Below are 21,785 nucleotides of genomic sequence, written 5' to 3'. Positions count from 1 at the left end.
TCAGTTCAGTTCAGTTGCTCAGTCATGTCCGACTCTTTGAGACCCCATGAATCACAGCATGCCAGGCCTCCCTGTCCATCACGAACTCCCGGAGTTCACTCAGACTCACGTCCATCGAGGCAGTGATGCCATCCAGCCATCTCATCCTCTGTCGTCCCCTTTTCTTTCTGCCCCCAATCCCTCCCAGGATCAGAGTCTTTTCCAATGAGTCAACTCTTCGTATGAGGTGGCCAAAGTACTGGAGTTTCAGTTTTAGCATCATTCCTTCCAAAGAACACCCAGGGCTGATCTTCTTTATCAATGCTTTCCATGGGCTCTTGCTTGTAAAACTCTTTCAGGAAAACTGAGTATTTTTGCCTTGCTTCTTTGAAGGCTGTGACTCTAGGCTTCAGACTATTGGCTGCAATAACATAGCCAGTTTCCATGCAGAACTAAAGGGTTGGAATTCCTGGTCTTCAGTGATTTTGCCTTTAACTTTTAGATTTAACAACTCATTGACTAGAGATGTATTAATATGCCTTTTGTTACTCAAATGTTATTGACCCAGGGTCTCAATATTCACTTATGTAACAAATTGTCAGCCACAGGTGTTACTTTCTGCCAAAATCCCCCAGTCCTGTGTTAAGAAAACTTGGACCCTAGAGGTGTCATTTCCTAACTCTAACACTCTTAGTTTCTTTACCAGGCTCTCACCTTGAGGAGGCAAATCTGGTTCTTTAATCGTCCACATTCCCAAGGAAGCAGCTCTGCTTCTCCAATTGTATACTCCTTGTATAAAGTGAGATAAAGAAATGTTATTCACCAAAATAAAATCTTTCTTATTATTTAAAACCCAGGTTTATTACCAAACATTGATATTCTCATTAGCCATCCCTTCCAAGTCCTATTAAATATTACAGTAATAACACAGGGAAAATCTCCTTTGCTTTTTTCTGAATGTTAAAAATATGAGGTACATGGATGGGATCTTTGCTTAGAGAATTGAAGTTTTAACCATCACTATATGGTTTTTCCAGTGGTCATGTATGGATGTGAGAGTTGGACTGTGAAGAGGACTGAGCGCCGAAGTATTGATGCTTTTGAACTGTGGTGTTGGAGAAGACTCTTGAGAGTCCTTTGGACTGCAAGGAGATCCAACCAGTCCATTCTGAAGGAGATCAGCCCTGGGATTTCTTTGGAAGGAATGATGCTAAAGCTGAAACTCCAATACTTTGGCCACCTCATGCGAAGAGTTGACTCATTGGAAAAGACTGATGCTGGGAGGGATTGGGGGCAGAAGGAGAAGGGGATGACAGAGGATGAGATGGCTGGATGGCATCACCGACTTGATGGACGTGAGTCTGAGTGAGCTCTGGGAGTTGATGATGGACAGGGAGGCCTGGCGTGCTGCGATTTATGGGGTCGCAAAGAGTCGGACACGACTGAGCAACTGAACTGAACTGATATACACTGTCCCTGTAAATGATACAGAAAATGCTTCCACATATCAATTAAAAACACATAGAAGATGTAGTGTATGTATATATGCATGCATGTGTGCTAAGCTGCCTCAGTTCTACCCGACTGTGAGGCCATGGACTGTAACCCGCCATGCTCCTCTGTCCATGGGATTCTCTAGGAAAGAATACTGGAGTGGGCTGCCACGCCCTCCTCCAGGGGATCTTCTCCACCCAGGGATCAAATCTGCATCTCTAATGTTTCCTGCAGGAGCAGTTGGGTTCTTTACCACCAGTGCCACCTGCTACTTCAGAGAATACTTTACTTTGTGGCAAAAATTATATGAAGTACTTTAAATTCACTATTTAAGTCTTCATGCAAATTCTCAATAATAACTAGTAAACAGCACCAATATTCAAACACACAATCTGTTTTCTCAAAGATCTCATGACAATAATTTAAATTGTGTGTGATAATAAATGACTAAGTGAAACTCTCCTTAGAAAAGACAAATTATTTCAAATTGGGTAGATATGAACAAACACAGGATGCCCTTGCTGCTGCTAAGTTGCTTCAGTCGTGTCTGACTCTGTGCAACCCCATAGACGGCAGCCCACCAGGCTCCCCCGTCCCTGGGATTCTCCAGGCAAGAACACTGGAGTGGGTTGCCATTTCCTTCTCCAATGCAGGAAAGTGAAAAGTGAAAGTGAAGTCGCTCAGTCGTGTCTGACTCTTTGCAACCCATGGACTGCAGCCTACCAGGCTCCTCCGTCAATGGGAGCCTTTATGTGCTATTAAAAGATATACCACATAAAGACATAAACAGCCTTTACATACTAAACAGATCAGATCAGTCGCTCAGTCATGTCCGACTCTTTGCGACCCCATGAATCGCAGCACGCCAGGCCTCCCTGTCCATCACCAACTCCTGGAAATCACTCAAACTCACATCCATCGAGTCAGTGATGTCATCCAGCCATCTCATCCTCTGTTGTCCCCTTCTCCTCCTGCCCCCAATCCCTCACAGCATCAGAGTCTTTTCCAATAAGTCAACTCTTCTCATGAGGTGGCCAAAGTACTGGAGTTTCAGCTTTAGCAACATTCCTTCCAAAGAAATCCCAGGGCTGATCTCCTTCAGAATGGACTGGTTGGATCTCCTTGCAGTCCAAGGGACTCTCAAGAGTCTTCTCCAACACCACAGTTCAAAAGCATCAATTCTTCGGCACTCAGCCTTATTCACAGTCCAACTCTCACATCCATACATGACCACTGGAAAAACCATAGCCTTGACTAGACGGACCTTTGTTGGCAAAGTAATGTCTCTGCTTTTGAATATGCTACCTAGGTTGGTCATAACTTTCCTTCCAAGGAGTAAGCGTCTTTTAATTTCATGGGTGCAGTCACCATCTGCAGTGATTTTGGAGCCCCCCCAAATAAAGTCTGACACTGTTTCCACTGTTTCCCCATCTATTTCCCATGAAGTGATGGGACCGGATGCCATGATCTTCATTTTCTGAATGTTGAGCTCTAAGCCAACTTTTTCACTCTCCTCTTTCACTTTCATCAAGAGGCTTTTGAGTTCCTCTTCACTTTCTGCCATAAGGGTGGTGTCATCTGCATATCTGAGGTGATTGATATTTCTCCCAGCAATCTTGATTCCAGCTTGTGCTTCTTCCAGTCCAGCGTTTCTCATGATGTACTCTGCATATAAGTTAAATAAACAGGGTGACAATATACAGCCTTGACGAACTCCTTTTCCTATTTGGAACCAGTCTGTTGTTCCATGTCCAGTTCTAACTGTTGCTTCCTGACCTGCATACAAATTTCTCAAGAGGCAGGTCAGGTGGCCTGGTATTCTCATCTCTTTCAGAATTTGCCACAGTTTATTGTGATCCACACAGTCAAAGGCTTTGGCATAGTCAATAAAGCAGAAATAGATGCTTTTCTGGAACTCTCTTGCTTTTTCCATGATCCAGCAGATGTTGGCAATTTGATCTCTGGTTCTTCTGCCTTTTCTAAAACCAGCTTGAACATCTGGGAGTTCACGGTTCACGTACTGCTGAAGCCTGGCTTGGAGAATTTTCAGCATGACTTTACTAGCGTGTGAGATGAGTACAATTGTGCGGTAGTTTGAGCATTCTTTGGCATTGCCTTTCTTTGGGATTGGAATGAAAACTGACCTTTTCCAGTCCTGTGGCCGCTGCTGAGTTTTCCAAATTTGCTGGCATATTGTGTGCAGCACTTTCACAGCATCATCTTTCAGGATTTGGAATAGCTCCACTGGAATTCCATCACCTCCACTAGCTTTGTTCATAGTGCTGCTTTCTAAGGCCCACTTGACTTCACATTCCAGGAGGTCTGGCTCTAGGTCAGTGATCACACCATCATGATTATCTGGGTCGTGAAGATCTTTTTTGTACAGTTCTTCTGTGTATTCTTGCCATCTCTTCTTAATATCTTCTGCTTCTATTAGGTCCATACCATTTCTGTCCTTTATCGAGCCCATCTTTCCATGAAATGTTCCTTTGGTATCTCTGATTTTCTTGAAGAGATCCCTAGTCTTTCCCATTTCTTTGCATTGATTGCTGAAGAAGGCTTTCTTATCTCTTCTTCCTATTCTTTGGAACTCTACATTCAGATGTTTATATCTTTCCTTTTCTCCTTTGCTTTTCACTTCTCGTCTTTTCACAGCTATTTGTAAGGCCTCCCCAGACAGCCATTTTGCTTTTTTGCATTTCTTTTCCATGGGAATGGTCTCGATCCCTGTCTCCTGTACAATGTCACAAACCTCATTCCATAGTTCATCAGGCACAAAATGTGCTTATAGGAATAATGCAGAATTCGAAAACTACTTAATTTCATGAGTATAATAAACTTGAATACTAAAACCAGATTAAGAAATAAAACAAGAAGTTCACAGTCTAACTCATTTTGAACTGTACAGTCAAAACCTTACATTCTGGTAATGTGGTTTCACGGAATACTAGTATTTTCATGTTATGAATAAAAATGCTTATTAAATCAACATTTTACATAGTGACAAAATTCTAGAGTCAGTAAATACATTTAAAAATTAGAATCAAGTACAAATTTTAACCATGTACAGAAAATAGCACAGTAAAATATTAATAGTATACTAGTAAGCTATTTGTATATTATTTGCATACTATTTGTGTTACCATTTACTATTTGTATACTCTTCTGCATTTTTAAATGTGTCTATAATTAATGTGTACATGTTTCTTTCATAAAATTTTATTTTAAAGGAGAGAAAATACAAATTTATATATGTATATGCGTGTGTGTGAATATGAGTGTGTGTTTGTGCGTGTATATATACATATATGTTAAAGACTAGTTTAAAACTATAATACAGAATCAGCCATTAATTACTAGAGTCTGATTTTCATGAGAATGCATAAGTATTAATGTATCTCCAATAATGTCTTCCTTAAATGTTAAGGAAACCATTTTTAATATTATTTTCTAAAATAAAATTGTTATTTATATTACTTATTATCTTTCTAATTTATGAACTCCCTTGTGGGGAACAACATCAATAAATTTACCACCAGGTATGAAAAGAAATCTAACACGATTTTTCTTTTTCATCCTAAAGTTACCTTCAAGCTTCAAGAACATTCTCCAAGGTATCGTATTCTTGAATTTGTTGAATGACCAAGCTCCACTTACTAATATCCTTCATGGACATGAATTTGATTGTGTCCCTTTTCAGCCATCATTTTTCTGAACTAATAATTTCTCATCTGGTCTTACTATTTTATTCCTTTGATCAGTTCTGTTAAGCTTTCAGGCTTCTCTAACTGTTTTATGGCCTTGATGGAATGTACTCAATAGAACCATGATCTCTATTCCAAGTTCAGAAACATTATTCATTCTGTTCAAAGATTTAACAAAATTATATAATCCTGTTTTTTTTAATCAATTTTTTTCAATGCTATCTCTGCCATTTGGTCGATCTTTTGAGCTGCCACTCCACACCGGACTATCTTCAAGAAATAGTTGACATAGATTCAGATATCAAGTTTCTCCCTGGACAAAAGTAATACAGGAGAGTAATTCATATTACCAGCATAGTTTGGATTACATTTCCCCAGACATAGTGTGTTATACTTGCGGCAGCTGAAATGTATCCTCTGTTATTTTGCCTATTACAAAGTGTTCTTGCAAGATCCATCCATCTCCCTGGAACAGTTTCAGAGTCATCTGCAAACTTACACATCTGTCTCAGTGCAGTCATCATGGCCCATCTTCATCCCGAGGCCCACATCCTTCCAGTAGATATAATGGGAGCCATGGGAGCCTTGTTCTGTCTTTGCTTTTTTTTTAATTCTACTTTTGGCTTAGTCCAATCTCATGCTCCCTTGCTAATCCTGTGTATCAGAGGGAAATTTTAACAACTTGAGTAAGAGCTGCAGGTGAGAGCGATTAAGACCATTTGGATAGTGTCTAGGCCTACTTGACTCCCCACCTCCTGCCACCCCATTCTCTACCTTGACTGTTCTTCCTTATATCCAAGCCCCTCCCTCCCTTATCCTCCAGCCTTGATAACAGGTCTGTGTCTTTGCACATGGCCTGTTAACCTTACTTTTGGCTGTTGGTTTTGGTTTTTGAATGCATGTCTTGTCTTACTCTTGTTAATTTCACTTTCCTTTTGCTACCTCCCAGATAGACCTTCTTTTTCTTAAAGAAGTGGTTACGAATTCTCTAGGAAGCCTTGCTGCTGCTGCTAAGTCGCTTCAGTCGTGTCCAACTCTGTGCGACCCCATACATGGCAGCACAACAGGCTCCCCCGTCCCTGGGATTCTCCAGGCAAGAATACTGGAGTGGGTTGCCATTTCCTTCTCCAATGCATGAAAGTGAAAAGTGAAAGTAAAGTCGCTCAGTCATGTCTGACTCCTAGAGACCCCATGGACTGCAGCCTACCAGGCTCCTCCGTCCATGGGATTTTCCAGGCAAGAGTACTGGAGTGGGGTGCCATTGCTTTCTCCGCTAGGAAGCCTTACTGAGATGCAGTTTCTTACATCCAACTCCAGGGTTTCTGATTCAGTAGGCAAGGGCAGCAAATTTGCGTTTCTAACAGGCTTACAAGTGATCCCTTGGACTTTCCTGGTGGCTCAGATGGTAAAGCATCTGCCTACAGTGCAGGAGACCTGGGCTCAATCCCTGATCCCTGGGTCAGGAAGGTCCCCTGGAGGAGGAAATGGCAATCTACTCCAGTACTCTTGCCTGGAAAATCCCATGGATGGAGAAGTCTAGTGGGCTACAGTCTGTGGTGTTGCAAAGAGTCGGACATGATGAGTGACTTCATTTTCACTTTCACAAGTGATGCCGGTGCTGCTGACCTGGAGATCAAACCTTGAGAATTATACGTCTAAGATTTCGGGGGTTTGTGTTTATTTACCAGAAGCCTGCCCTGATGATCCACCTGTCTGAATGACTCATTTGGGTTGTCTTGATGGATTTTCTCCATCTAAGGTCCCTATTCCTTTCTCTTACCACTTTCTGAGAAAGACAGCACCAATTCTAATTCTGCTTCCTAAAATAATGATGGTGGTGGTGTTGATGATGGTGACAGGGACGACACGAGGAATGATGATGAGTCTCAATTTCCTCATCTCTAAAGTGGAGATAAAAATGGAAATAAGAAGACTACCTCCCTTAGAGATTTTGGATCTATTACATGAGAAAACAGCACTTTGCACAATGCCTGGCAAATAATGTGTGCCTGATAAATGTGAGTTATGAAAACATCGATGCAGATGGCGATGGCAAAATATCACTAATTCAACACAATGATTGATTGATTCGTTTCTGGGGATACATAACAATGAAAAAATAGATAAGGACTCTACTCTTATGAAGACAGAATGAGGACAAAGTAATAACAGATTGTAATAAGTACTACAAAGGGGGAAAAAAAAAACAGGATGGTGGAACAGTGTAACTGAAAGAGGCTGCTTTAGTCAGAGTGGACAAGGAGGATAAACTCCATAAGAAGGTGATATTTGTGATATGATCTGGGTAAGGAGTAGTCACTCAAAGAGCTGAGGGAAGATAACTCCAGACACCGGAAAGTGAAAGTCACTCAGTCGTGTCCGACTCTCTGAGACCCCATGGACTGCTCCATGGAATTCTCCAGGCCAGAATACTGGAGTGGGTGGCCTTTCCATTCTCCAGGGGATCTTCCCAACCCAGGGATCAAACCCAGGTCTCCTGCATTGCAGGCAAATTCTTTACCAGCTGAGCCACAAGGGAAATGGAAGCTGCCTCCAAATGCTTGAGGCTGAAAATTGGTTTGTTCAAGGAACAGACAGGAAGCCAGGATGGGAGGCTTAGGAAGAAAGGTAAGATGTGATGAAGTTAGAAAATTTAACACAAGCTAAATCCCACAGCGGTTAGTAAGATGTAGTACAGAGTTTTTAGTTTAGTAAAGAAAAAAGAAAAAAAAAATTGAAGGGCCTTAAGAGTTTCCATTTCTAAGGAGGGACGTAATGTATTCTGATTAATGGGTGAGAATGGGATACAGTAATGTATCCCATTGATGGAAAGACAGGATATTATAGGTCTGTTCCAGGTAACAGGTGAGAGTTGTTGGATTTATTGAGAGTGAGCAAAGTCAAAATGGAGAAAAGCACATAGATCTGAAATACATTCTGGAGGTTGAACTATTACAGATTTAATGTAAGTAGGATATAAGAAAAAGAGTGTCCAAAGCTTATGACTGGATTTAATGTATTACAACACTGAGAACATATTCATTAAACCAAACTCTATTTACTTATTTTGAAAGTTTTCATGTGTATAATATATGTGAATGATAAATATTCCTTATTATCCAAAGCTAACTTAATTGTGAATATTTATTTTCTAGGTGATTTTCATTTAATAATTTACAATGCTGACATTTTTCACAGTCTTTGGTAAATAGTAAATAATGGTAGAACACTTCTTAAGTTCCTGTAAGAAAGTCTATAATACTTCTAGCTCAGATTATTTCTTAAAATCATAATAGCTAATATTTATTTAATGCTTCACATGTACTAGACCCTGGTTCATGTCCAAACCATGAGACTCTAGAGCCCACTCAAGGCAGCAGAACTCATTCATTTTCCCTCCGTTCTACAACTTTGGTTCAGTGATTCCTTATGTTAGATAAATTTCAGTGCCCTAAGTTCCACCATTCTTAGAGTCACTTCTAGAATTCTCCTCTAACACAGTTTCTTTCTCCTGGAGCTTCCCTGAAATGTCAGGAGATGGCAAGACCCATCCAACTTATAAAATCTAAATGAGACTTGCATTCTGAGTTTGTGTAATCAAGCAGAATGCATGTTAATGGCCAGATAATGATAATGATGCCACTTATCAAATATCTGCTCCATTCTAGGCATTGTCCTGAAGCTGCACTGAACATGTATCATTTCACTCAGCGTAATCTTCATACCCTGGAGGAGGGCACGGCAACCCACTCCAGTATTCTTGCCTGGAGAATCCTATGGACAGAGGAGCCTGGCGGGCTACTGTCCACAGGGTCACAGACAGTCACACACAACTAAAGCAGTTTAGCACAAACACATACAATCTTCACAGCAGCTCTGCAGAGGAGTTGCCATTGGCCCAATGCAGAGACCACGCACAGATCCAGCACTGTGCTCTCAGTCGCTCACCCAGTAACATCATCAAGTATTATAAACTGGAGCACACTGGAAAAACAGAGGGAAGAGCAAGATGTGGACGAAGGCGCTGTGGCTAGGATAAAAGATGAGCTTCACCTTCATACAAATGCTCCTGATTTTAGGAGAGATGCTGATAAAAATAAAATATCCCACGAAGCATTAAGCCACAAAGAAGAAAACCATGCAGTTTTCAGTGGAGATGTGAATAAACTTGCTCCTCTTTTACATGAAGGCAGTCAAGAGGAGGGGAAAGGAAAACTCACTCACTGATATCTTCTTCTGAGGTCAGAATTTATTTCTTATGAATTTATTTTTGTTTCAAAAAAATCAAAGAAGGAAAACGCTCCTCCTCTCCCTCTACCTTCCTGCATAAGTCTACACAGTGACCCTGTGGAATCTTAATCCCCAAGGTTATTTTACAACCTAAATTAGCATTCTAAAAGAGAAACATAATATTACATACGCAATCCCCACCTCTCCCTGACTAACCATCCTTTAAGGAACACACACCACCCCCCCCCGCCCCCGCCCCCGCCAATCTCCAGGCTCATTTGAAATGTCTTTTGTTTTCATACACTGGAAATCAGTGATAAAGTGTTATGACCAAGAATTCAGTAGTTGGATTCACTATTTTTTGAATGTCACTAAGAACACACCAAGGGAAAATTATATTATATAATTTAATCACCGGGGCTAATTATTTTCTTTGCTGATCCTCTAAAGCAGCAGTGGATACAAGCTCACAAATATCACATGTATTTTTTCTTAGCAGGAGGGAAACACTGGGCTGTGATTAAAAAGGCATCATGTTGCTTCCTACAAAATGTGTAATGGGTCTGAACTGAAAGAACAAAAAAATGGCTACACCCACTAACCATGGTAAAATTCCCCTTTTAATTGGGTAGGCAGTTCCAACAGAAATGTACATAGTAAGCTGCAATTACATGTAAGCTAAATTGGTGTAGCTTTACTGCTGATAATGGGATATTCTTCTCCTAAAACACTCTTTCATCCCCCAAACACAGGAAAAAAAGTGGCTTTTAACTCTATCATCTTGGCTAACTGCACACAACATTTCCCAAACACTAGCCTGTTAAGAGATTCTGAAGAGACCTGTACTGTGGATCCCGGTGATTCAATTATATACATTATATAAATTATGGACAAAGAATCTGAATAGAATTTTCTTCAAGAAACATACACAAATGGCCAATAATCCCACAAAAATACTCAACATTATTAGTCATGAGGGGAATTCAAACCAAACCTACAGTGAGATACCCTCCTGGACACAATAGGTTGGCTAGAATAAAGATGTCAGGTATTAACAATTGTTGGTGAGGATGTAGCGAGATGGAACGACTCACACACAGCTGTGGAGAATGTAAAATAATACAGTAGCTTTGGAAAACAGCTTGGTATTTACTCAAATGATTAAACACACAGTTGTCACACAACTAGCAATTTCACTTCTAGGCATATACTTAAGAGAATCAAAAACATAGGTTTACACAAAAACTTGTACACAAGTGTTACATAGAATTATTCATACTAGGCAAAAGGTGAAGACAATTGTAATGCACATCAACTGAGTGGATAAATAAAACGCAATCTATCTATACAAGTGGAATACTATTTGACCACTGAAGAAATGGAGTACTGATGCATATGGCAAGGATGAGCCTTGAAAATATTATGCTAAGTCTAAAAAATCAGTCACAAAACACAATGTCTTCTACCATTTTGTTCATACTTCCAGAATAGGGAAATCTATTTCCTGGTGGCTCAGACGGTAAAGAGTCTGCCTGCAATGCAGGAGACCTGGGTTCGATCCCTGCATCGGGAAGATCCCCTGGAGAAGGAAATGGCAACCCACTCCAGTCTTCTTGCCTGGAGAATCCCATGGACAGAGGAGAATCCCCATGGACAAAGGAGCCTGGAAGGCCATAGTCCATGGAGTCACAAAGAATCAGACATGACTGGGTGACTAACACGTTCACTTTCATAGAGACAGAATTGTCTAGTATGTGAATTACAATGAATGATATTCAATAAGGATGTTTCTTTAAGCATTAGGAAAGATATTATTGCATTTTAAAAACACATTTGTTGAACAAATGAATAAATAGATCAACGTGCAGATAGAAACTCCAAATGCTACATCATCATCCGCCATTTGAAGACTTGTGTTTTCAAGTTGGTTAATTTTTGCCCTTAGTTACACTGCCACCAAGTGCTGGGGGAAGCCTCGGTCTCACAGCGTGAGTTTCAGGTGCCTGGATGCTAGGCATCCTCTGGAGGCTTCTTGCTGAAACATACCAGATTCTACTAAAGATGAGTCCACACCTACGTAAAATTACTGAAATGAGTATATACCTATATATATTAAGTATTAAATCAGAAAAACATTAGATAGTGTGTTAGTCACTTAGTCGTGTCCGACTCTTTGTGACCCCATGGAATTTAGCCCACCAGGCTCACCTGTCCATGGGATTCTCCAGGTAATACTGGAATGGATTGCCATTTCCTTCTCCGGATAGTATATAGGAAATATATATATATATATATATATATATATATATATAAGATCCTCACTGGTCTTTAAAAACTAGCAAGCACAGCTGATACTAACTCTTGCTGCTGCTTAGTCACTTCAGTTGTATCTGACTCTATGTGACCCCATGTACTGCAGCCTGCCACACTCCTCTGTCCGTGGGATTCTCCAGGCAAAAATACCTGAGTGTGTTGCCATGCCCTCTTCCAGGGGATCTTCCTGAACCAGGGATCAAACCCAGGTCTCCTGCACTGCAGGCAGATTCTTTACCAATGAACCACTAGGGAAGCCCTAACTCTTGCTAACTTTAATTAAAACACTCCTGTCTAATTTAGTCCCAGTCCTTTCACAGAGTTAAGCTCCTTCTGGGGTACTGTGCACTTCTAATGGTTGAGGAAAATGCTGGCATGGAATGCCCTTTCGGGCAGCTTTTCCCCACTGTCAGCAGTTCTTCTTCTAAACCACAGATGGTCAATTCACCTTGCTGAGATGGTTAGGGCTAATTAAAATCATAGTCTTAGATGCCTTTTTAATGCTCTGAATTACTACATAGCCTTTGCCTTTCCCTCTGGGCCTCTACATCCTTCCTTATCTGTCTGAGAAAGAACAAAATTAGATCATAATCATCTCAAGGATAAATGCAAAACACCGTTCAAATTGTTTTCTCTAAAGAAAGAGGGAAGGAGAGTACAGATCTCCATGGTAGGCCTTCATATAAATATCTGTATAATAAATAAATAAACCCTACCACTCATCCAACCAGGAGTTCCACAGCCAGATGTGATTGTAGGAGTGATATCAATTTTTTTTTTTTTTTTTTTTTACTAACAGCCTGAATTTGCCAGTTTTCCTATTCTGACACACTTATACATGCAACAGAATTTTCTAATCATCATTTTGGATAGAACTTCTGCATAGGTTCATGACAATGGTGATCTCAAAGGAGGAACGTAGCTATAATAAATCAACACAGTGATGGGATTAAGCAGCTAATAAATGATTTTTTTAAATTTAATTCTGCCCTACTTTATGCACTTGTATTCTACTTTTGGGATATCTCTCCATGAAAAAAATCTTAACTAATTTCAATATGATCCATTTGGCAATTATCTTGTGAAGCATAATCAATATAAACTTACCCAAGGCACAGTGTTTATGACTATGATCATTAAATGCATATAGGTGAGGGAGGTCACTGTTAATAAAGGCCAATTATGGAATGACATGAAATTTAAGAACTGCGACTTAGGCAGAAGCAATAAATTTTGAAGAACTTCATTCAACCAAAGAGTTACCACATTGCAATAAATGAATAAATATTATCTTAATATATCTTACAATAACTGCTTTCCATTCGTGGCTGAGAACCTAAGCCTAAAACCCAACATGGGTAACCCACCAGTGAGTTTATAAAGGAAGTGACTGAAGACCTTAATGGAAGGTGAGTGTGCCACTTATTCTCCAAAGAGACGGATGTGTCAATTTCTGCTTGGTCAATTACACATGCTCAGAAAGTAGCAGCAAATGACACATTATGTTTCAGAAAAAAAATGTAAAATTAACCCATATGTAAAAAATAAAAGGACATAGAGTCATATGAAATTTTAATTATCATGTTTCCTTCCATTACTGGGCACATCTGTGAGTTGATAGGGTGTGTGACAATTGACATGCTACAAGAAATTTGAATTTATACAGCCTATCTAAGAATTGACTTAGGAAACAAGCATATGTTTTCATAGTTAATTATATATTTACTATTAAAATTGAGACAAATAAATTAAAATGACAGGATCTATAAATGTGATATCTTATACTTAGAAATTACTAAATAGATGATGATAATGAAAAAAATAAGAGATGCAGACATTAAATTTATATTGATATTAGAACTATATATAATCAATTGTATAAATGAAGAAACGGGCTTTCATTCACTGCTATTGTAAGGTAAGAGGTAGATTTTTTTTTTTTTACACTCATGGAAATTTAAGATTGCCCATTCTAACAGTGTGTAACAAATGTTGGTAATATACTTCACCACTGTAGCTTCTATCTCTATAAAACTGATCAAGGACACTTTTAACAGATATTAGTCTGGTTGTGCTGACATTACATAATACCATAGACTGGGTGGTTTAGACAACTGGAAACTTAATGTTTTCACAGTTCTGGAGGCTGGAAGTCTAAGATCAAGGTACCAGCAGGGTTGGTTTCTGGTGAGACTTGTCTCTTTGGCTTACAGGTGATAGGGTCGGTTTCTGGCGAGACCTGTCTCTTTGGCTTACAGATGATGGCTCTTCTCTGTGTCTTCATTTGGTTACTTCTGTGTGTGTGCATTGAAAGAGTGATCTGACACTTCTTTCTTTTCTAATGAAGACATCGTTTCTTTTGGATTAGGGCCCTGACTTTATGACCTCATTTAGCTTAATTACTTACGTAAAGGTCTCTCTCCAAATATACTCACAGTGGGAATTAAGATGTTAACATACAGATGTGAGGGGAACATTTCAGTCTGTAACAGTGGTATGATAAAACCAGGAGCCCCATGGAAATCACATAAAATATTTTGTTAGAAAGTTAGACAGGGCACAGGGTTTATCCACGGTCAAGCACCTCATTGGTTAAAGATCAAATACCTTTTTCAAGTATACATTTCTGCATTGATTCAGACAATGAATCAATTTAGACCTAAGGCAGTGTCAAACCTCCTGTTTATTAAGGGTTGTCTTAATATACGTAGAGAAGTGTGCCTGAGGGTACTGGGTAGATACAGAAAAAGCATGAACATATATTCAGAAATGATGATTATAGTTCTTAAGCCGGAAGTCTGGACATTTTGAAGATAAGAACTGACAGTATATCATTCTTTAGTTCCTTTTTTAGAAAAGCTAGAGTTTAAAAATAATCATGGCATTAATGATTTAAACAAAATATAATCTGGCAATAGCATCCAAAGACTCCTCCTCTGTAACTGTAATCTCAAGCTTTCTCCTGTCACCATCGCTTTTGAGGTTCTTTCTTTTATGAGGGCAGAGACTACCAGTTCTTCATAGCTTCAGATTCAATGTTCACATGCAACAAGGGAAAAACCTTACTGGGAAAGTGAGGAAGACAACTGAATGCATGAATCTGTAACTATATAGCAACTGCATCAAAGCCAGGCCTCAAACCTTTGTGTAGCCTTTCCAAAACCCAGCGCAGTGCATGTACTCAAAACAGGGCTACCAATACTGTATTGCTGGTTATTCTTATAGGTCAGAAACATTACATAAATGGTTATTATTAACCATAAATTTATTTATATTTTATTTATTTCAAACATGATTGTCCTTAATCTTGTCTAATACAGATCTCTTCAATAGGTTTATGTATTATGGCAATTTCAAATTCCACTTTAGGATGCAAATATTTTAAATTATATTTAATGAACATTAATTCTGAAACTCCTGACAAAAACCACAGCATATTTCTTTATCTTGTACGTAAAATTAAATCCTACTTGAATAATCTGTTACTTCATGCGTGTTCACATGTAAAGGCAGTCTAAGAAAAGACTGAGTTGAAAGGCAAAACAAGAGTCTGCTAAAACACACGTTTGGGGTTTCCCTGGTGGCTCCTGCTAATGCAGGAGACACGGGTTCAATTCCTGATTGGGGAAGATTCCACATGCTGTGGAGCAACTGAGCGTGCTCTCCCCCGAGCTCCAGAGCCCGGGAGCCCCACCCATGAGCCACGTAGTGTCCGAGAGCCCGAGCTCCCCAATGAGAGAAGCCGCCTCCACGAGAAGCCCAGGCACCACAGCTAGAGAGTGTCCCCGCTCACCGCAACTCGAGAAAGCCAGCTGAAAAAGGAAAGACCCAGCGCAGCCCAAAATGAATACACTTGTTAAAAAGAATCTTTTTTTTCTTTTTAAAGAAAAATGCTTGATTAAAATGTATAAGCACATGCTTGGATTTCCTGTGGGATTTTATCTGATTAATAACTTAAAGTGAAAAGTGAAAGTGAAGTCGCTCAGTCGTGTCCGACTGTTTGCAACCGCATGGACTGTAGCCCACCAGGCTCCTCCATCCATGGGATTCTCCAGGCAAGAATACTGGAATGGGTTGCCATTTCCTTCTCCAGGGGATTTTCCCAACCCAGGGATCGAACCTAGGTCTCCCACATTGCAGGCAGACACTTTAACCTCTGAGCCACCAGGGAAGCCCATTAGATGAATAACTTAAATTATGCGTAAATTCCTTAAAATCATGAAAACCAAACATGAGTTAACACTGATAATGAAGTTATTTTTTCCTTAAAAAAGTAACAAATTATATTTTCCATATGAACTCAGTCTTACAGGATGAGCTTTATTATAAATATATATATATATATCTTGAATGATAAAATGTTACAGAAAAACCCAAATGAATTTTTTGGCCAACTCATTATCAGAAGAATCAAAAACTATATCGAATATTTTACTGTATCAACACGTATTTTAAAGCCCGAATAGAACAGATAAAACAATGTTATCAACAACCACATCACACATTACACCATGCCTTCTACAACAGTTCAAAATCATATTAAATCTATGGGAAATCCTTAAAATGTATAGCCAGTTACCAAGGGGATTCGGGAAGGAAGTAAAAGAAGGAAGCGGGGGATAGAGGGAAAAGGAAAGAAACTCAAGACAAAAACACAGCTCTATCTATATTTAAAATTTAATAATGCATCTAATTTACATATTCAACCTGCAATTGATAATAGATTTTTAGAAACAGAATACATTCAGAATAAAGTCTAAAGGCAACCATAAAGAGAAAGACTTGGTATCTTATATAAAATTTAACCAAATCAGAACAACAGCAGATATACACATACTCAGAGCATACAAATCATTGCTATTCTTCTATATAAAGAGTTCCTGCAAATCAACAAACATGACTATTTCAGTAAATGTATAAAGACCAAAAAACATGGATAGCAAGTCATAAAATATAAAATGAAAATGTCCATGAAAATTAGACAAACAATAAGGATTTAATAAAAACGCAAGTTAGAATTAAGAGACAATTTGGTAAATTGTTAGAGAATGCTCTCTCGTGAGGGGTAAACTCTGGTACTGCTGGTGAGAATATAAATTTTCTTTGACACTTTTCCTCAGGATATAAACAAATACGTGACAAAACTTGATAAAAATGGTAAGTCAGCTTAGTGCTTGCTTTTTGAAAAAATAAAACTTCAAAACAAAATAATGCTCAATAATCAAGGACTAGAGAACATACATACATGCACAGGAATGCCCAGAGGAAGATGACACAAAAGTCAAAATGTGTGCATACATCTATGTGTTCATACATGTGTTTCTTGGCAAGCTTATCTTCAGAAGTCAGTATTTATAGATGTTTGATTTAAATATCAATGAAGCATTGCATGTCTAAGTAATGAATTAATTTGATTAATTAGACTTCATGTATTTGCACTTAGAGGTTTAGCTCAGGTCACCACAAATTCTAGCTCATTCTATAACCACATTTCTCTTATAATCAGTAAAATACAAGATAATTTCTATGGTAACCAATCTGTAATACCAGTACTTTGATGTTACAAATGCAAAAGTTGTTTCACAAAAAAACTTCCATATAAAATAAGAGTAAATTAAATTGTTGCCATTTTGAAGTTAGCTGATATTTTACTTAGAATAATGCTATCTCTAAGACCAAATAATTAGAGTCCTTTGCTTATTCTTAGTCGAATGGTTACGGTTTGATCAAAGAACAAAGAAAACATTCCCTCACCCATCGTATACATTATTACACTGTGTACAGATGAAAGCATTTTCTGAACAAACTTTAAAGCCAAATGCAAACTTTAAAGCACAATGTATAGCCTAGTAATATTACACTATAGGTTAGCAGATATAATCAGTAGACTGTACCTTTTCATTTCTACTGAATAATTTTTAGAAAGCCTATGATTTTTTCTAGACTCTTTAAATGGTAAAAAGATTTCAGAGGAAAAAAATTCAAAGACTGATAAACAAGTTTTTCTTGTTGCTAAAGGAGAAAGCAATTGAAATTGAAATATTAAAGCACTTTCTCTAAACTGCATGATTCAAATTAAGCTGGTTAAAAGAAACCGGGTAGATAACACAACATTTTGTTTGACTCAGTAGCTACCACATATAAGAATTATTTATTTGCAAGGAGACACAATGACTTTGCCTATCTCAATTTAATGAATTTATCCGTGCCTCTGACATTTATTTAGATTCTTGCTATGCAAGCTTTCTTTAGAAGTATTTGATTTTAATGGTTCATTTTCAATCTAACATTTACACTATTTCCATCTTAGCTAAACAACTTTACTAATACATCTGATTTAATGTCAGAAACCTTGTCATCTCAAATGACATTTAACTTTTCTGCTCAAGTACCTACTTTTTTCTACCGTTTCTCTTATTTATTTCTCCCAGATATTTTGGAACCTCTCATTTGATATTTACCACTTTTGCTTGATAATAATTTTTGATAGGTTTTAGTTATATAACTGGAATAGTTAGACTAAATAGTGACATATCTGGATTTTAATCAATGAGCAAGAATTCAAAAACTGCATTCAACCCCTGTGTAACTAATCAACATAGAGCAAGGACACATGTGGAGTATTGGGACTTTGCAATTTCACAGTAATAAACATAGGAAGCATTTGAATGATAAGCATTCATAGCATCATGGTGATAGATTTTGAAGGGTACAAGGTAAACTCATTTCAAGTCATTCACTTACCCAAGACTGTGAGCTCTGCAGAAGCACTAATATTCTCATTTTTATATGTGACAACACAGGTGTAAGTTCCACTGTCATCGTCTGTCACATTGGAGATAAGCAAGTTACTTCCACCCAATAAAGAATACTTTTTGGACCTGTAAGACAGAAGGCATATGACATTAGAGAGTAGATTAATTTATGTTTATATAAGACAAGGTATCTAAAGGTTTAAATGAACTCCATAAAAGCTGAAATTATAAAATCCAGGGCTCTGTTTCCTGGGAGTTTGATAATAGTGCATCTATTGATCAAAAATTCCTTCAAGGAATTTTTCTTCCACTCCCATTGGAAGACTGTAATCAAAGAAATGAAGCAGATTAAACTCGAAATTGGGGCTTCCTTCATAGCTGAGTTGGTAAAGAATCCGCCTCCAATGCAGGAGATCCTGGTTCAATTCCTCGGTCGGGAAGATCCGCAGGAGAAGGGATAGGCTACCCACTCCAGTATTCTTGGGCTTCCCTGTGGCTCAGTTGGTAAAGAATCCGCCTGCAATGTGGGAGACCTGGGTTCGATCCCTGGGTTGGGAAGATCCCTGGAGAAAGAAAAGGTTACCCACTCCAGTATTCTGGCCTGGAGAATTCCATGGACTGTATAGTCCATGGGGTCGCAAAGAGTCAGACACGACTGAGCAACTTTCACTTACTCACTCAAACTTAAAATTAATGTTAGTCCTGAAAAGAAACAAGACATAATGTGGCTTGATTCTCTCATTTTTGGGTTTGAGAACTGAAGGTCCAGAGAAGTGATTCCTCCCAGTGGGCGTCCATGCCCTATTTGTACAAAGTTACATGTCATACTGCACTGTGCATGCCTGGTCATATTTGGAGAACACCTCTTCACATGCGGAAGCTGCAACCAGATTTACTGCATGCATTCATATTCTCAGAAGTGTTGTGATAGATACCATAGAATGCAGTGTTGTTATATAAAAAAATACTCCAGGCAGACGAAACTTACAGATGAACTTACTGCCTATGAACCCATTTTGCTATAAAACATGTGTTTAAAAGTACCACATCAAATCTCAAAATCAATAAAACTAATTTCTAAAATGAAAACCAATCCATTTTGATCAAAATGCTTCCAACTGTGTTTCATTCTATTAAGAGTTTTCTTTCTAACTAAGCCATAATACTAACATCTGGTAACTTGAATCCAGCCAAGTTCTGTTTTATCTTGAATATCTGTTATAGCTGGGACTCTCTATACTACCTCCTTAGATTCAGATCCTCCAAAGTACCTTCTCTGAAGGCTCTGTGGGTAGGACTATCTCAAGGGCAACCCTGGCTTTCTAAATTTCCTTTTATAATTGATCTCATGGATTTTCACTCTACCCAGGTGGTGGTACAGTAGTGAAGAATCCGCCTGTCAATGTGGGAAAGGTAGGGTTCAATCCCTGGATTGGGAAGATCCTCTGGAGGATGAGTTGGCAACTCCAGTATTCTTGCTGGAAAATCCCATGGACAGAAGAGCCTGGCAGGCTACAGTCCATGGGGTCACAAAGAGTAGAATGTGACTTAGCAACTAAACAATAAAAAATGTCTTTCATGTTTTAATGCCAAGAATGTGAAAAGACTATTCAATTATCATCTGAACCCCTAGTGTTAATAGATACTTATATCAAATTAGAGAAAGTGAAACAGGAGCACATACTTCATGAAAGTCCTGCATTTATCATACCTGAGTTGGATGACTTCCTCTCCTCGTAGCCAAGTAAAACTTGGGGGAGGATAGCCAGAAACACAGCACTCCAAGATAGCATCCTTTCCTTCAATGGCTACTACATTTGATGGCCTTTGCAGAAAATACAGCTGCCTGTGCAGTCCCGGATCTATGGAAGAAAACACAAGATCACATCTGTTATGATATTGAAAAGAAAAATGATATAGCTGGAACCATTTTTTTTTCTTTAACAAAATTCTGTGATGAAGAGGAAGGAAAGAAAAATGGAAACATGCTAATGAAACTTATAAAATAGACTCCTAGAAGTGTTTTTCCATGTCTATTTTCTAAGATTATGATATTAAAATATTCTTGGCTGCTGATAACACCATGGTAAAGGCAAAGGGAAAAAGCTTGAGACTACAAGTCACTCATGCAGGCTACAGGTCCTGTTGACTGATTGTCATTAAAGAACATGACAGTATCAATAACTTTCCTAAGCATCATCACCCGAAGCTCTTTGCTGTTTTCAATTTGCCTGCCACGAATATCTATTCCAGGCTTCCCTGGTAGTTCAGTGGTAAAGAATCCACCTGCCAATGCAGGAGACATGGGTTTGATCCCTGGGCTGGAAAGATCTGCTGAAGAAGGAAATGGCAACCCATTCCAGTATTCTTGCCTAGAAAACTCCATGGACAGAAGGAGCTTGGAGGGTTACAGTACATAGGGTTGCAAAAGAGTCAGATACAACTTAGTGACTTAATAACAACAAAAAAAATATCTATTCCACTTCGATCTGCTTTGTTTATTGCTTCTGTGGCTTGGGATATAAGATTAAAAATAATACATTCAGTTCAGTTCAGTTGCTCAGTCGTGTCTGACTCTTTGTGACACCATGAATCGCAGCACGCCAGGCCTCCCTGTCCATCACCAACTCCCAGAGTTCACTCAAACTCACGTCCATCGAGTCGATGATGCCATCCAGCCATCTCATCCTCTATCGTCCCCTTCTCCTCTTGCCCCCAATCCTTCCCAGCATCAGAGTCTTTTCCAATGAGTCGAGTTTTTTCCCATGAGTCAACTCTTCGAATAAGGTGGCCAAAGTACTGGAGTTTCAGCTTTAGCATCATTCCTTCCAAAGAACACCCAGGGCTGATCTCCTTCAGAATGGACTGGTTGGATCTCCTTGCAGTCCAAGGGACTCTCAAGAGTCTTCTCCAACACCACAGTTCAAAAGCATCAATTCTTCAGCGTTCAGCTTTTTTCACAGTCCAACTCTCACATCCATACATGACCACTGGAAAAACCATAGCCTTGACTAGATGGATCTTTGTTGGCAAAGTAATGTCTCTGCTTTTCAATATGCTATCTAGGTTGGTCATCACTTTCCTTCCAAGGAGTAAGCGTCTTTTCATTTCATGGCTGCAAACACCATCTTCGGTGATTTTAGAGCCCCCCCAAAAAAGTCTGACACTGTTTCCACTGTTTCCCCATCTATTTCCCATGAAGTGATGGGACCGGATGCCATGATCTTCGTTTTCTGAATGTAGAGCTTTAAGCCAACTTTTTCACTCTCCTCTTTCACCTTCATCAAGAGGCTTTTGAGTTCCTCTTCAC

The 21,785-nt window shown here is 38.9% G+C and overlaps 1 protein-coding gene across 2 annotated transcripts in view; it reads right to left on the bottom strand.

Annotated features, from left to right (window-relative positions):
* Positions 1–21,785, bottom strand: part of DCC (DCC netrin 1 receptor) — a 1,296,534-nt gene that overhangs the window by 668,671 nt on the left and 606,078 nt on the right. For both annotated transcript variants that reach the window (XM_059881088.1, XM_059881089.1), the window contains exons 4-5: positions 20,187–20,337; positions 18,465–18,601 (exon numbers count right to left, since the gene is read on the bottom strand). In XM_059881088.1, coding sequence (XP_059737071.1) covers positions 18,465–18,601; positions 20,187–20,337 — 288 coding nt within the window. The remainder of the gene's footprint in view (positions 1–18,464; positions 18,602–20,186; positions 20,338–21,785) is intronic.

Source organism: Bos taurus, chromosome 24, assembly GCF_002263795.3.
Source record: "Bos taurus isolate L1 Dominette 01449 registration number 42190680 breed Hereford chromosome 24, ARS-UCD2.0, whole genome shotgun sequence".
NCBI lineage: Eukaryota > Metazoa > Chordata > Mammalia > Artiodactyla > Bovidae > Bos > Bos taurus.
This window is presented reverse-complemented; position numbering and strand designations above follow the sequence as displayed.